Here is a 15,461-nt window from a genome sequence, read left to right on the forward strand (position 1 = left end):
TGTAGCCGGAAGGGGTTAAACAATGACTTTTTTTGTAATATAACATTACAATTTTATCTTTGGAGAGTATGAAGACAATAAACACTGACATACAAATTTCAAGAGTTTGACATTGGTTACCATAAGGCTGGAATTTCACTGAGGATTATTTTTTTCAAAAAATGCCATAAAAAACGCCAATTTTCCCACACAGCATTTTTTCAGCGAAAAAAAAACAGCATCCAGATGTTAGCTGCAAGTCAATAGTAAACTGCAAAATGTCAGATCCACTTGGCGTTTTTCAGTTTGGCGTTTTTTTAATCCTTTTGGCGTTTTTTGCATTGAAATCGTGGCGTTTTCCTCCCATAGAAGTCTATGGGAGAGCAAAAACACCAAGAAAAACGACATGTTGGTTTTAACTTTGGCATTTTTGCTGGCAGTTTTTATTCTTTTTTGGACTTTAGCGATCCACAAAAGTGATGGGGATACCTTTTTTAATAATATTTTGTAAGGTATAATTAAAAAATAAATAATAAAAAAGATACAGTAGTGATGGAAAAAATTGTATTTAACCAAATGTATCTTTTTTAGAACAAAATTTTTATTCATTTTTAAACAAGGATCAATTTATGTGGGCGGGCAGGGATCTAAAAATGTAGCCGGCAATAATAAAAAAAAGTAGTTTGTGTGTTTTAACTATTTTTTTACATTTTTTTTAGGTAGTACTACTACTCACAGCATGAAACACACTGTTCCATGATGGGAGTAGTAGTACCTGTATTAATAGACAGATCGTCCCTTTGCGATCTTCCTGTATAATGTACAGATGCGGCCAGCCGCTCTTCTATGGTCCCTGCACTGTCGTATATATACACCTATTCATTTTTCCCGCAGAGCTGTGATTGGCCAGATGGTTCCAGCCAATCACAGCTCTCTGCAGGAAATATGAATAGGTGTATATATACGTCAGTGCAGGGGACCATAGAAGATTGTCCGCCCGCATCTATACATTATACAGGTGGATCACAGCGTGTGTCAGTAGTTACACTCGCTACGATCTGTCTATTAATGCAGGCACTACTGCTCCCAGCATGGAGCAGAGTATGCTCCATGTTGGGAGTAATAGTAGTCGCAGTAAGGTACAGATCACAGCGGATGTCACTCCTGACACCCGCTGCGATCCTCCTGAAGTTAATGTCAGGATCAGCTGTACCCACGGCTACAGAGTCGGGAGAACAGCTGATGCTGAGCAGTAGATATACATCATATATCTACTGCCCAGCAAGAACTTACAGTGAGCCTGCAATGCCTGCTGGCTCACTTAACCCCTTGCTGAGCTTTGAGCTGTGCACAAGCCCGGCAAAAAAAGAGTAAACTTACACTGCTGGACAGTGTAGGTTTACCCTTTGGGTGGTATACACTATATACAGCTATCCATAGATAGCTGTATATAGTGTATACAGAAGAAATCCCCTTCATCCCTCCAGTCCCAGGAGGGTCTGTGTAGCTCCACCCCCTAGTGATGACGACATTAGGGCAGAGCTTCAGGCAGGAGCCAGGCTGGTTAGGCTCTGTTCATATTGTCCGTTTTGTATAATGTGAACAGAGTCTTATGGCAGTGTCTACCCAGACAGGAAGACTCCAGCTGTTGTTAAACTACAACTCCCAGCATTCCCAGATAGCCAAAGGCTGTCTGGGCATGCTGGGAGTTGTAGTTTTGCACCAATTGAAGGCTCCCTGTTTGAGAAGACATTGCATTATGGGCGCTCTCCCCAGCGGACAGCGCCAAAAATGTCCTAACCAATATTTTTATATTTTTTTTCTTCTCAGTTCTGATCCGTGTATGCAGAGGATTACGGCAGATTCAATGGATTACGGCAGATTAACTTTTTTTTCTTTTAATAAAATGGTTAACGATGGCTGTGGGGGAGTGTTTTTTAAAATAAAATAATTTTTCCAATGTGTTGTGTTTTTTTATTTTTTATTGAATTTTCAGGCTTAGTAGTGGAAGCCGGTCTTATTGACGAAATACATACTAAGCCAGGGCCCCCAATTATTACCCTGGTACCCACTGCCACAGGGGTGCCAGGAAGAGCCAGTACCAACAGGCCTGGAGCATCAAAAAATGGCACTCCTGGGCCTAGGCAGTAACAGGCTGGTGTTATTTAGGCTGGGGAGGGCCAGTAACAATGGTCCTCGCCCACCCTGGTAACGTCAGGCTGTTGCTGTTTGGTTGGTATTGTGCTGAGAATGAAAATACGGATGTTTTTTTTGTGTGGGTACTGGGGTAATAATTGGGAGTTAGCGCTAGCTGTTTTTGGGGCTAACGCTAAGCCCCGGCTTAGTAATGGATTTCATCAAGAAGACCGGCTTTCACTAATATGCCTGAAAATTCAATAAAAAAATTAAAAAAACATAACACATTGGAAAAATAGTTTTATTTTAAAAAACACTCCCCCCCCCACAGCCCTCGTTAACATGTTATTAAAAGAAAAAAAACTGTTCATCCACCGTAATCCATCAAATCCGCCGTAATTCACTGCATACACGGAACTGAAACGAGAATAAAAAAAAACACAAAAATATTGGTTAGGACATTTTTGGCGCTGTCCGATGGGGAGAGCGCCCATAATGCAATGTCTTCCCAGACAGGGAGCCTCCAATTGTTGCAAAACGACAACTCCCAGCATGCCCAGACAGCCTTTGGCAGTGAGAAAACTGCCTCAGGGGACAAAACTGTCTATTTCCAGACACCAGGAAAAACGCCAGAAAAACTGCCAAAATGCAAGGAAAATCCGTTGCAGTTTTCCTGACAGTTTTTCCTGGCATTTTTGCTGGTGGGAAAAAAAAAAAAACCTCTGTGGAATTCTAGCCTTATAGCTATAGTTTTTTTCAAGGGATCTGTCAGCTCTATACTAGGTATAGAACTACATATATTTCTTTTGAGTTTTTTTTATTTTTTTATTTTAGTACATCATAGTTACATAGTTACATAGTTAGTACGGTCGAAAAAAGACATATGTCCATCATGTTCAACCAGGGAATTAAGGGGTAGGGGTGTGGCGCGATATTGGGGAAGGGATGGGATTTTATATTTCTTCATAAGCATTAATGTTATTTTGTTCCATGAATGTATCGAATCCTGTTTTAAAGCTGTTAATTGTTCCTGCTGTGACCAGTTCCTGAGGTAGACCGTTCCATAAATTCACAGTCCTCACATCATCTCAATTCATTTCCTTTTCCATCATTGCAGATTTCAGATTTACTTACTCTTTCTTAAAGGAGTATTCCAGTATCATGGTAAAAATAAAAAATATGTGTTGCTTACCTACAGTGGTTCCCCCCAGCTCATATTTCAACAACTAGCAGTTCCCTACTGGTCCCCTCTTCTGAGACAACCTGTCTCAGCAGGACTTGCCATTGACTGACTAAGGCAGAGCACCACTGCGGCCAGTGATTAACTGAGTAGGCAGGGACCAGGGAAGGTAAGTATGACTAAATTTAAATTTTGACCACCCCCATATTATACAAAAAAAAAAAAAAAAAGTTAATTGAAACTAGAATACTAGAATTTCCTTCAGGTATAAACTAGATGTTATATTGAAAAAAAATGCCACCCATTACTCAAAATATAATGTACTACACAATATACCAGTAGTCACCTTTCTTTATTTCTGCAGATACTTGCTGTACTGCTGTTTCTGAGAAAAAATAAATATACAAGATAGATAGACAGATTCCAGTCAACTGTTACATCTTTTTTTATAAATAGGGCTAAAATAAGAGAACATACATAGTAATCTAAAATTCTAATCTTTTACAAATGTGATCCCTAGCATAATTGCGTCTGGCTGCAAGGTATGCTTAGTTTTTATATATATATATATATATATATATATATATATATATATATATATATATATATATATATTTATACATATACACACACACACATGTTTGATATGCTCTATACACTCAAACTACATCCTGGGATCAATATCAATGTTTAATCTAAACCATCAAGAATAAGAATGTCTCATGTAAATCAGCACTGTCACTTTAAAACATCTAAGCTGTTGTAGAGAAAGGTTAATAGTTTGGATCGGTTGGGGTGTGGGCACTTAGACTCTGGCAAATTGCCAAAATGTCATGAAAAGTGCAGGCTGGTCACTTTCTCTCTGAGCTCTGTACATGTAATTGAGACAGACTCCTATTGTAAGTCTCTTGGACAGTCTCATGTTGCGTTCACAAAGAGGATAGAGAGAAGTGCTTAGCCTTGTGCTTCTCCCTGCTAGACCCCAATCAGTCTAAACTTTTGACATGTCTCTAGGGCATGTCAAAAGTATTTTTAAGTGACATATATATTTTAACTTACTGAATATTTCTAGACACAAAATCATTCTATACTACAAATCATGAGACTAAATAACTACTATCACACACCAAAATAAAACTAACTACCAAAAGAATAACCATTCCTTACATAAAGCAAAGTAGTTGTACCATTAAGATTTAAAGGGAAATCCAGTTATCCAGGAAAACATTTATATATATATATATATATATATATATATATATATATATATCAACTGGCTCCAGAAAGTTAAACAGATTTGTAAATTACTTCTACAAAATTTTTTTTACTCCTTTCAGTACTTATGAGCTTCTGAAGTTGAGTTGTTCTTTTCTGTCTAAGTGGTCTCTGATGACACGTGTCTCGGGAACCACCCAGTTTAGAAGAGGTTTGCTATGGGGATTTGCTTCTAAACTGGGCGGTTCCCGAGACACATGTCATCAGAGAGCACTTAGACAGCAAAGAACAACTCAACTTCAGAAGCTCAAAAGAACTGAAAGGATTAAGATTTTTTTAATAGAAGTAATTTAGTGGGCAAATTAGTTTTATGAGCCTTATGTTTAGCAGTGTTTTTGCTCACATAAAGAGAGATACATTTTTCTGTCTGAAAATTAGGTTTAGAAAAAATATATATGTAATCAAAGCTGTAAACCCACAAACTAGATTTATCACTTGTCCACAAATTAGGTGGCAAATGTATAATCGCTGGGGGCAGGGCTGGTGCAAGGATTTTTACTTACTTCAGGGGTGACACACTGTAATGAACCCCCCCCCCTCATGTAATCATCTTACTACTGGGGGGACACACTGTAACAAACCACCTCATCAAGTAATCCCCTTACTAGGGTGACACACTGTAACAAACCCACTCCTCATATAATCGCCTTACTACTGGGGTGACACACTGTAACAAACCTCCTTCTCATGTAATCTCCTTACTATTGGGTTGACACACTGTAATAACCCTCCTCCTCTTGTAATTACCTTACAACTGGGGTGGCACACTGTAACAAAACTCCTCCTCATGTAATCACCTTACTACTGGGGTGACACACTGTAACAAACCTTCTCATGTAATCTCCTTACTACTGGGGTGACACACTGTAACAAACCTCCTTCTCATGTAATCTCCGTACTATTGGAGTGACACACTGTAATAAACCTCCTCCTCATGTAATTACCTTACTGAGGTGACACACTGTAATAAACCTCCTCCTCATGTAATCTCCTTACTACTGGGGTGACACACTGTAACAAACCTCCTCCTCATGTAATTACCTTACTGGAGTGACACACTGTAATAAACCTCCTCCTCGTGTAATTACCTTGTGCAGGCTGGGCGGGTGCTTTGGGTGAGCTGGGACTTTGGTTGCAAGCTGGCTACTAACTTTCTTGCACTGTGCAGAATGGCGCCTCCATCAAGAGGGCACTATAGGTGGCTGCCTATTTTTGTCTATAGGCAGAAACAGCCCTGGCAGGGGGGCCCTTTAATGTAATTGAAAATTTGTAATAGCAAAAACAGACAGGGAAAATCTGTCCATATGTGTATAGCTTATCAATACCTATCCATATAGATTTCCCACCTAAAGGGATTCTATAAAATTCTGACATTATGGAATGCACAGTTACACTGTATATTCAACGACTCTGTCTTCCATGAAGGTAATTAGTAAAGACGCTATTCCTTTTTTGATATTAAACAGTCATTGTCTGTATAGCAATGCCCATAAAATCTAATTAAAGTAATAGCAATTTAATGTTTTTCAATAATACAAGAAAATGTCCAATTTATTCAAATACTGTAATATATACAGTAAACGGTTTGTTTCATATTACTGGTGTTATGACATTATACAGTAAATTAGGAGAAAAAAAGCCTACAAGGAAACCTTCTTCCTTGTTGGGTTGTTCTCATCTCTTATTATAACATTATTCTATATAGGATCTCCAGTTAAAATAAATATTTTCCGAGTATGATAAGGAATAGTACCTTTCTTTGCCACTGCTGGCTCTTTGTATTCTTTTTCTGGTGTTTCTGTGATAAAAAAAATATATATATAAAAAAATAAAAAAACATTTAGTCTGTAAAGGCATCCCTGGAATTTAACATGGGACAATCTTATCCCTGATCTACAAAAAATGGTGACACTAAGATATGAAATATAGAGGCATAGTAGTATTTACATACAGAGAGGGTTTAGTCTCCAGTGGGGGCACAGGGATGGTCAGACATCATAAAGTCATGATAAGTGGGGCAGAGACTGAGTGGGATAAGTATTGTCACGATTCGGCTGGCAGGAGGAGGGTCCTCTGTGCCAGAGAGAGATTGGCGTGGACCGTGCTAGTGGACCGGTTCTAAGCTGCTACTGTTTTTCACCAGAGCCCGCCGCAAAGCGGGATGGTCTTGCAGCGGCGGTAGCAACCAGGTCGTATCCACTAGCAACGGCTCAACCTCTCTGACTGCTGAAGATAGGCGCGGTACAAGGGAGTAGACAAGAGCAAGGTCGGACGTAGCAGAAGGTCGGGGCAGGCAGCAAGGATCGTAGTCAGGGGCAACGGCAGGAGGTCTGGAACACAGGCTAGGAACACACTGGGAAACGCTTTCACTGGCACGATGGCAACAAGATCCGGCAAGGAAGGGAAGGGGAAGTGAGGTAAAATAGGGAAGTGCACAGGTGAATGAACTAATTAAGCCAACTGCGCCAATCAGCGGCGCAGTGGCCCTTTAAATCGTAGAGACCCGGCGCGCGCGCGCCCTAAGGAGCGGGGCCGCGCGCGCCGGGACAGGACCGACGGAGAGCGAGTCAGGTACGGGAGCCGGGGTGCGCATCGCGAGCGGGCGCCACCCGCATCGCGAATCGCATCCCGGCTGGGAGAGGTATCGCAGCGCACCCGGTCAGCAGGTCTGACCGGGGCGCTGCGATTGCGAGGATGTTGCGAGCGCTCCGGGGAGGAGAGGGGACCCGGAGCGCTCGGCGTAACAGTACCCCCCCCCCTTGGGTCTCCCCCTCTTCTTGGAGCCTGAGAACCTGAGGACCAGACTTTTGTCTAGGATGTTGTCCTCAGGTTCCCAGGATCTCTCTTCAGGACCACAGCTCTCCCAATCTACCAAAAAAAGTATTTTTCCTCTGACCGTCTTGGAGGCCAGTATCTCCTTTACGGAGAAGATGTCAGAAGAACCGGAAACAGGAGTGGGAGAAACAAGTTTGGGAGAGAAACGGTTGATGATGAGTGGTTTAAGGAGAGAGACATGGAAGGCATTGGGAATACGAAGAGAAGGAGGAAGAAGGAGTTTGTAAGAGACAGGATTAATCTGGCACAAGACTTTGAAAGGACCAAGATAGCGTGGTCCCAGTTTGTAACTGGGGACACGAAAGCGGACATATTTAGCGGAGAGCCATACCTTGTCTCCGGGAGCAAAGATGGGGGGAGCTCTTCTTTTCTTATCGGCAAACTTTTTCATGCGAGATGAAGCCTGTAAAAGAGAATTTTGGGTTTCTTTCCATATGGTGGAAAGATCACGAGTCACTTCATCTACAGCGGGCAAACCAGAGGACAAGGGAATAGGGAGGGGGGGAAGAGGGTGACGGCCGTACACCACGAAAAATGGGGATTTAGCAGAAGATTCAGAGACTCTAAAGTTGTACGAGAATTCGGCCCAAGGTAGAAGATCTGCCCAGTCATCCTGGCGGGAGGAAACAAAATGCCGTAAATAGTCACCCAGGACCCGGTTAATTCTTTCTACTTGCCCATTGGATTGAGGATGATAAGCAGAAGAGAAGTTTAATTTAATCTTGAGTTGTTTACAGAGAGCCCTCCAGAATTTTGACACGAATTGGACACCTCTATCCGAGACAATCTGCGTGGGCAAACCGTGAAGACGAAAAATGTGTACAAAAAATTGTTTTGCCAACTGAGGCGCTGAAGGAAGACCAGGAAGAGGAATAAAATGTGCCATCTTGGAAAATCGATCAACGACCACCCAAACAACAGTGTTGCCACGGGATGGGGGTAGGTCAGTAATAACGTCCATACCAATCAGAGACCAAGGCTGTTCGGGGACAGGCAGAGGGTGAAGGAGACCAGCAGGCTTCTGGCGAGGAGTCTTATCCCGGGCACAGACAGTACAGGCCCGCACAAAATCAACAACATCTGTTTCCAGAGTCGGCCACCAATAGAAACGAGAGATGAGTTGCAAGGACTTTTTGATGCCCGCATGGCCTGCGAGGTGGGAGGAGTGACCCCATTTGAGAATCCCGAGACGCTGGCGTGGAGAAACGAAGGTCTTCCCTGGAGGAGTTTGCCTGATGGAGGCTGGAGAAGAGGAGATCAGACAGTCAGGAGGAATGATGTGTTGCGGAGAGACCTCTACTTCCGAGGCATCCGAGGAACGAGAGAGAGCATCGGCCCTAATGTTCTTGTCGGCAGGGCGAAAATGAATTTCAAAGTTAAAACGGCAAAGAACAACGACCACCTGGCCTGGCGAGGATTCAGCCGTTGGGCAGACTGGAGATAGGAGAGATTCTTGTGATCGGTGAAAATGATAACTGGAAATTTTGATCCCTCCAGCAGATGCCTCCATTCCTCAAGTGCCAATTTAATGGCCAGTAGTTCTCGATCCCCGATGGAGTAGTTCCTCTCCGCCGGAGAGAAGGTCCTAGAAAAAAACCACAAGTAACAGCATGCCCGGAAGAATTTTTTTGGAGAAGGACCGCTCCAGCTCCCACTGAGGAGGCATCAACCTCCAATAGGAAGGGTTTAGATGGGTCAGGTCTGGAGAGCACGGGAGCAGAAGAAAAGGCAGACTTGAGACGTTTAAATGCGTCTTCCGCTTGGGGAGACCAGGACTTAGGATTGGCATTCTTCTTGGTTAAAGCCACGATAGGAGCCACAATAGTGGAAAAATGTGGAATGAATTGTCTGTAATAATTGGCGAACCCCAAAAAACGTTGGATAGCACGGAGTCCGGAGGGGCGTGGCCAATCTAAGACGGCAGAGAGTTTATCTGGGTCCATTTGTAGTCCCTGGCCAGAGACCAAGTATCCTAGGAAAGGAAGAGATTGACATTCAAACAGACATTTCTCCATTTTGGCATAAAGTTGATTGTCTCGAAGTCTCTGAAGAACCATGCGGACATGCTGGCGATGTTCTTCTAAGTTGGCAGAAAAAATCAGAATATCGTCCAGATACACAACAACACAGGAATATAAGAGATCACGAAAAATTTCATTAACAAAGTCTTGGAAGATGGCAGGGGCGTTGCACAGGCCAAAGGGCATGACCAGATACTCAAAGTGTCCATCTCTGGTGTTAAATGCAGTTTTCCATTCGTCCCCCTCCCTGATGCGGATGAGATTATATGCACCTCTTAAGTCCAGTTTGGTAAAGATGTGGGCACCTTGAAGGCGATCAAAGAGTTCAGAGATAAGAGGTAGGGGGTAGCGGTTCTTTACCGTGATTTTATTAAGTCCGCGGTAATCAATGCAAGGACGTAGGGAGCCATCTTTTTTGGACACAAAGAAAAATCCAGCTCCGGCAGGAGAGGAGGATTTGCGGATAAACCCCTTTTTTAAATTTTCCTGGATGTATTCAGACATAGCAAGAGTCTCTGGGGCGGACAGAGGATAAATTCTGCCCCGGGGTGGAGTAGTGCCCGGGAGGAGGTCAATAGGACAGTCAAAAGGCCTGTGAGGGGGTAAAGTCTCAGCTTGCTTTTTGCAAAATACGTCAGCATAGTCCATATAAGCCTTAGGGAGACCGGTTACAGGGGGAACCACAGGGTCACGGCAGGGAGTACTGGGAACCGGTTTAAGACAGTCCTTGAAACAAGAAGTACCCCAGCTCTTGATCTCTCCTGTGGACCAATCAAGGGTTGGGGAATGGCGTTGAAGCCACGGTAGTCCAAGGAGAATTTCGGAAGTGCAATTGCAGAGGACCAAAAACTCAATTTTTTCGTGATGAGGTCCGATGCACATTAGGAGGGGTTCCGTGCGGTAACGCACGGCACAGTCCAATCTTTCATTGTTAACACAATTGATGTAGAGGGGTCTGGCGAGACTGGTCACTGGGATGTTGAACCTGTTGATGAGAGAGGCCAAAATAAAATTTCCTGCAGATCCGGAATCCAAGAAGGCCTTTGTAGAGAAGGAGAAGGTAGAGGCAGATATCCGCACAGGCACAGTAAGGCGTGGAGAAGCAGAGTTGACATCAAGAACTGTCTCACCTTTGTGCGGAGTCAGCGTACGTCTTTCCAGGCGGGGAGGACGGATAGGACAATCCTTCAGGAAGTGTTCGGTACCGGCACAGTACAGGCAAAGATTCTCCATGCGGCGTCGTGTCCTCTCTTGAGGTGTCAAGCGAGACCGGTCAACTTGCATAGCCTCCACGGCGGGAGGCACAGGAACGGATTGCAGAGGACCAGAGGAGAGAGGAGCCGGGGAGAAAAAACGCCTCGTGCGAACAAAGTCCATATCCTGGCGGAGCTCCTGACGCCTTTCGGAAAAACGCATGTCAATGCGAGTGGCAAGATGAATGAGTTCATGCAGGTTAGCAGGAATTTCTCGTGCGGCCAGAACATCTTTAATGTTGCTGGATAGGCCTTTTTTAAAGGTCGCGCAGAGGGCCTCATTATTCCAGGATAATTCGGAAGCAAGAGTACGGAATTGGATGGTGTACTCGCCAACGGAAGAATTACCCTGGACCAGGTTCAGCAGGGCAGTCTCAGCAGAGGCGGCTCGGGCAGGTTCCTCAAAGACACTTCGAATTTCCGAGAAGAAGGAGTGTACAGAGGCAGTGACGGGGTCATTGCGGTCCCAGAGCGGTGTGGCCCATGACAGAGCTTTCCCAGACAGAAGGCTTACTACGAAAGCAACCTTAGACCTTTCAGTAGGAAACTGGTCCGACATCATCTCCAAGTGCAGGGAACATTGTGAAAGAAAGCCACGGCAAAACCCCATCAAATTTATCCGGCAAGGAAAGTCGTAGGCCGGAAGCGGCCACTCGCTGCGGAGGAGGTGCAGGAGCTGGCGGAGGAGATGATTGCTGAAGCTGTGGTAGTAGCTGCTGTAGCATCACGGTCAGTTGAGACAGCTGGTGGCCTTGTTGCGCTATCTGTTGCGACTGCTGGGCGACCACCGTGGTGAGGTCGGCGACAACTGGCAGTGGAACTTCAGCGGGATCCATGGCCGGATCTACTGTCACGATTCGGCTGGCAGGAGGAGGATCCTCTGTGCCAGAGAGGGATTGGCGTGGACCGTGCTAGTGGACCGGTTCTAAGCTGCTACTGGTTTTCACCAGAGCCCGCCGCAAAGCGGGATGGTCTTGCAGCGGCGGTAGCAACCAGGTCGTATCCACTAGCAACGGCTCAACCTCTCTGACTGCTGAAGATAGGCGCAGTACAAGGGAGTAGACAAGAGCAAGGTCGGACATAGCAGAAGGTCGGGGCAGGCAGCAAGGATCGTAGTCAGGGGCAACGGCAGGAGTTCTGGAACACAGGCTAGGAACACACTGGGAAACGCTTTCACTGGCACGATGGCAACAAGATCCGGCAAGGAAGGGAAGGGGAAGTGAGGTTAAATAGGGAAGTGCACAGGTGAATTAACTAATTAAGCCAACTGCGCCAATCAGCGGCGCAGTGGCCCTTTAAATCGTAGAGACCCGGCGCGCGCGCGCCCTAAGGAGCGGGGCCGCGCGCGCCGGGACAGGACCGACGGAGAGCGAGTCAGGTACGGGAGCCGGGGTGCGCATCGCGAGCGGGCGCCACCCGCATCGCGAATCGCATCCCGGCTGGGAGAGGTATCGCAGCGCACCCGGTCAGCAGGTCTGACCGGGGCGCTGCGATTGCGAGGATGTTGCGAGCGCTCCGGGGAGGAGCGGGGACCCGGAGCGCTCGGCGTAACAAGTATTCTGCTAAGCATCTGAAGAATCATGTCTATTCATAAAGAGGCAGAGTGACTTATAGAGAAACTTAAAGGGGTACTCCACTGGAAAATATTTTTATTTAATCAATTGGTGACAGAAAGTTAAACGGATTTGTAAATTACGTCTATAAAAAAATCTTAATCCATCTAGCACTTATCAGCTGCTGTATGATTGACAGGAAGTTCTTTTCTTTTTTAATTTCCTTTCTGTCTGACCACAGTGCTCTCTGCTGACACCACTGTCCATTTTAGGAACTGTCCAGAGAAGGATAGGTTTTCTATGGGGATTTGCTACTACTCTGGACAGTTCCTAAAATGTACAGAGGTGTCAGCAGAGAGCACTGTGGTCAGGCAGAAAGGAAATTCAGAAAGAAAAGAACTTCCTGTGGATCATACATAGTGTTGCTCGTGAATATTCGCAATGCAAATTTTATTCTCGAATATCGCATATTCGTTTTTTTTTCTTTTTCTTTTAATCACAGTACACATCACAGTGATCACCCCTCTCTACTTACAGCTTGTGTGGTCTAAAGAAGGCTCTAATACTACTGTGTGAGACTGGAGTGCGAATTTTCGCATATGCGAAAATTAGCATATCAAAATTTTCGCACATGCAAATTTTCGATTATGCTAATTTGTTATATGCTAATTTTAGCATATGCTAATTTTCACAATATTACGAATATGCAAATTTAGCGAATATATGACGAATATTCGTCCATATATTCGCGAATATTCACAAATTCGAATATGGCCTATGCCGCTCAACACTAATCACACAGCAGCTGATAAGTACTGGAAGGATTAAGATTTTTTAAATAGAAGCAATTTACAAATCTGTTTAATTTTCTGACACCAGTTCATTTAGAATTTTTTTTTTCCAGTGGAGCACCCTTTTAAAGATGCCCTGTAGACAAGGTACCAAGTAAGAATTTTACTGCACCTCAGAGCATTGTTTTGTTACCTTTCTTGGATATTAAAGCCTGTTCTTTTTTCATTATAGCCTCTGGGGGAAAAAATAAATTTAAATTAAATTTAGATTAATCAACCACGTTGTTTAGTTTAAACTTATTTGATGTATGGTGTTTCTTTAACACGTAGATTATAAATTTGGTTAAATCTATGTGTAAAAGCATGCACACTTTTCAATCCCCTGCTAATCCAGCCCAGATGCTTCAGTGGTTCCCAGATGTGACTTTATTAACCAGTTATGATGTGCTATACCAGCAAGTGACTGCTGCAGCCAAACAGTGGCCTCAGCTTAATTTGCCTTACTACTTGCATCACCAAAAATGGTATGTGACTGATAAGGGTCTGTCAAATTTCTACTAATGTCCATTGTGAAATGGATTAGACAAATAATAGTGTTTTCCATTAAAATGGGCAGAGTCTTATACTCAGTCTGCTTCATCTGTTTATAATAATATTATAGTTTTAGATACTAGCGCTGAGCAAACCACACCCAAATAACCCAAGTAGTGATGTCGCGAACATAAAATTTTCGGTTCACGAACCGCGAACTTCCGCAAAGGTTCGCGAACCGGGCGAACCGCAATTGACTTCAATAGGCAGGCGAATTTTAAAACACACAGGGACTCTTTCTGGCCACAATAGTGATTTAAAAGTTGTTTCAAGGGGACTAACACCTGGACTGTGGCGTGCTGGAGTGGGATCCATGGTAAAACTGCCAGGGAAAATTACATAGTTGATGCAGAGTCTGGTTTTAATCCATAAAGGGCATAAATCACCTAACATTCCTAAATGGTTTGGAATAATGTGCTTTAGCCCTCTTTAGGCAGCACATAGAGCCCCCCTTTAGGCATCACATAGTTAGATCCCCCCTTTAGACAGCACATAGATTCCCCCATATTAGGCAGCACATAGTTAGAGCCTCCCTTTAGGCAGCACATAGTTAGAGCCCCCCTTTAGGCAGCACATAGTTAGAGCCCCCTTTAGGCAGCACATAGTTAGAGCCTCCCTTTAGGCAGCACATATTTAGACCCCCCCTTTAGGCAGCACATAGGTAGAGCCCCCCTTTAGGCAGCACATAGTGGGATTTGAACCTAAGGCCCCAGCGCTGCAAGTCAGCAATGCTAACCTCTGAGCCACCATGCTACCCTTACCGTACATCTAATATGCACAGTTGCTAAAATGGACAGAGATGTCAGCAGAGAGTGCCAGAAAAAATAGTCATGCACACATGGCTCAAAAATTTGGTATTGTTGCAGCCGCAGCTGTAGCAGTGCCCAGAAAAATTGCGGCAGCATAAAAAGTTCAGCACCAGAGGCCAGAAAAATTAGGCATGTACACATGGCTGAAAAATAAGAACAAGCGCATATCCAAGAGTCCAGAAGACTCTATAATGCAGGACGGAGAAACAGACAAATAAAAATTTTCATCAAATAAAGAAACAGAGTTATTTGCTCTCTGTATTTTATTTTTGAAAATTGAAGTTTAAAAATCACACGCAACAAGCGTTCCTTGGTGTAATGGTTAGTACTCTGGAAAATTCAAGTTTAAATTATCAGAAAGTCCAGAAGACTCTATGATGCAGGACCGGGAAAATCACAGAAAAATCCATTTCAAAATAAAATTTTTCATCAAATCAAGATGAAAGCAGCGGCCAGAAAAATTGCAGCAGCAGAAAAAGTGCAGCACCAGAGGCCAGAAAAATTAGGCATGTACACTTGGCTGAAATATAACAAGCGCATATCCAAGAGTCCAGAAGACTCTATAATGCAGGACGGAGAAACAGACAAAGAAATTCTTTTCTAAATAAAAATTTTCATCAAATAAAGAAACAGAGTTCTTCCCTCTCTGTATTTTACTTTTGAAAATGTAAGTTAAAAAATCACACGCAACAAGCGTTCCCTTGTGTAGTGGTTAGTACTCTTGAAAATTCAAGTTTAAAATATCATAAAGTCCAGAAGACTCTATAATGCAGCACGGTGGTGTGGTGTGACTCTCCACTTTGAGGCAAGTAAACCCCAAGATGGCGTAACACTGCCGTATCCGGGATGTGGAATAGCACCTGGGGAGCTGGGGGGGGGGGGGGGGGGAGGGGTGCCGGTGATCTGGACCAAGACGCAGCAATGGAAGAGGACTCGGCCGAGGAGGTTATGGAAGAGGATGGAGTAGGAGGAGTAGAGGAGGTGGCAGAAGGCCTGCCTGCAAATCGTGGCGGTGTCACCAACTCCTCTGACCTCTAC

General features: G+C 44.1%; 1 protein-coding gene across 1 annotated transcript in view; it reads right to left on the bottom strand.

Moving 5' to 3' along the window:
- Positions 1–15,461, bottom strand: part of LOC130361041 (trichohyalin-like) — a 275,344-nt gene that overhangs the window by 110,373 nt on the left and 149,510 nt on the right. Inside the window, exons 38-40 of the mRNA XM_056563601.1 lie at positions 13,217–13,258; positions 6,324–6,368; positions 3,642–3,680 (exon numbers count right to left, since the gene is read on the bottom strand). Of these exons, the coding sequence (XP_056419576.1) occupies positions 3,642–3,680; positions 6,324–6,368; positions 13,217–13,258 (126 nt within the window). The remainder of the gene's footprint in view (positions 1–3,641; positions 3,681–6,323; positions 6,369–13,216; positions 13,259–15,461) is intronic.

This window comes from Hyla sarda, chromosome 3, assembly GCF_029499605.1.
Source record: "Hyla sarda isolate aHylSar1 chromosome 3, aHylSar1.hap1, whole genome shotgun sequence".
Classification (NCBI taxonomy): domain Eukaryota; kingdom Metazoa; phylum Chordata; class Amphibia; order Anura; family Hylidae; genus Hyla; species Hyla sarda.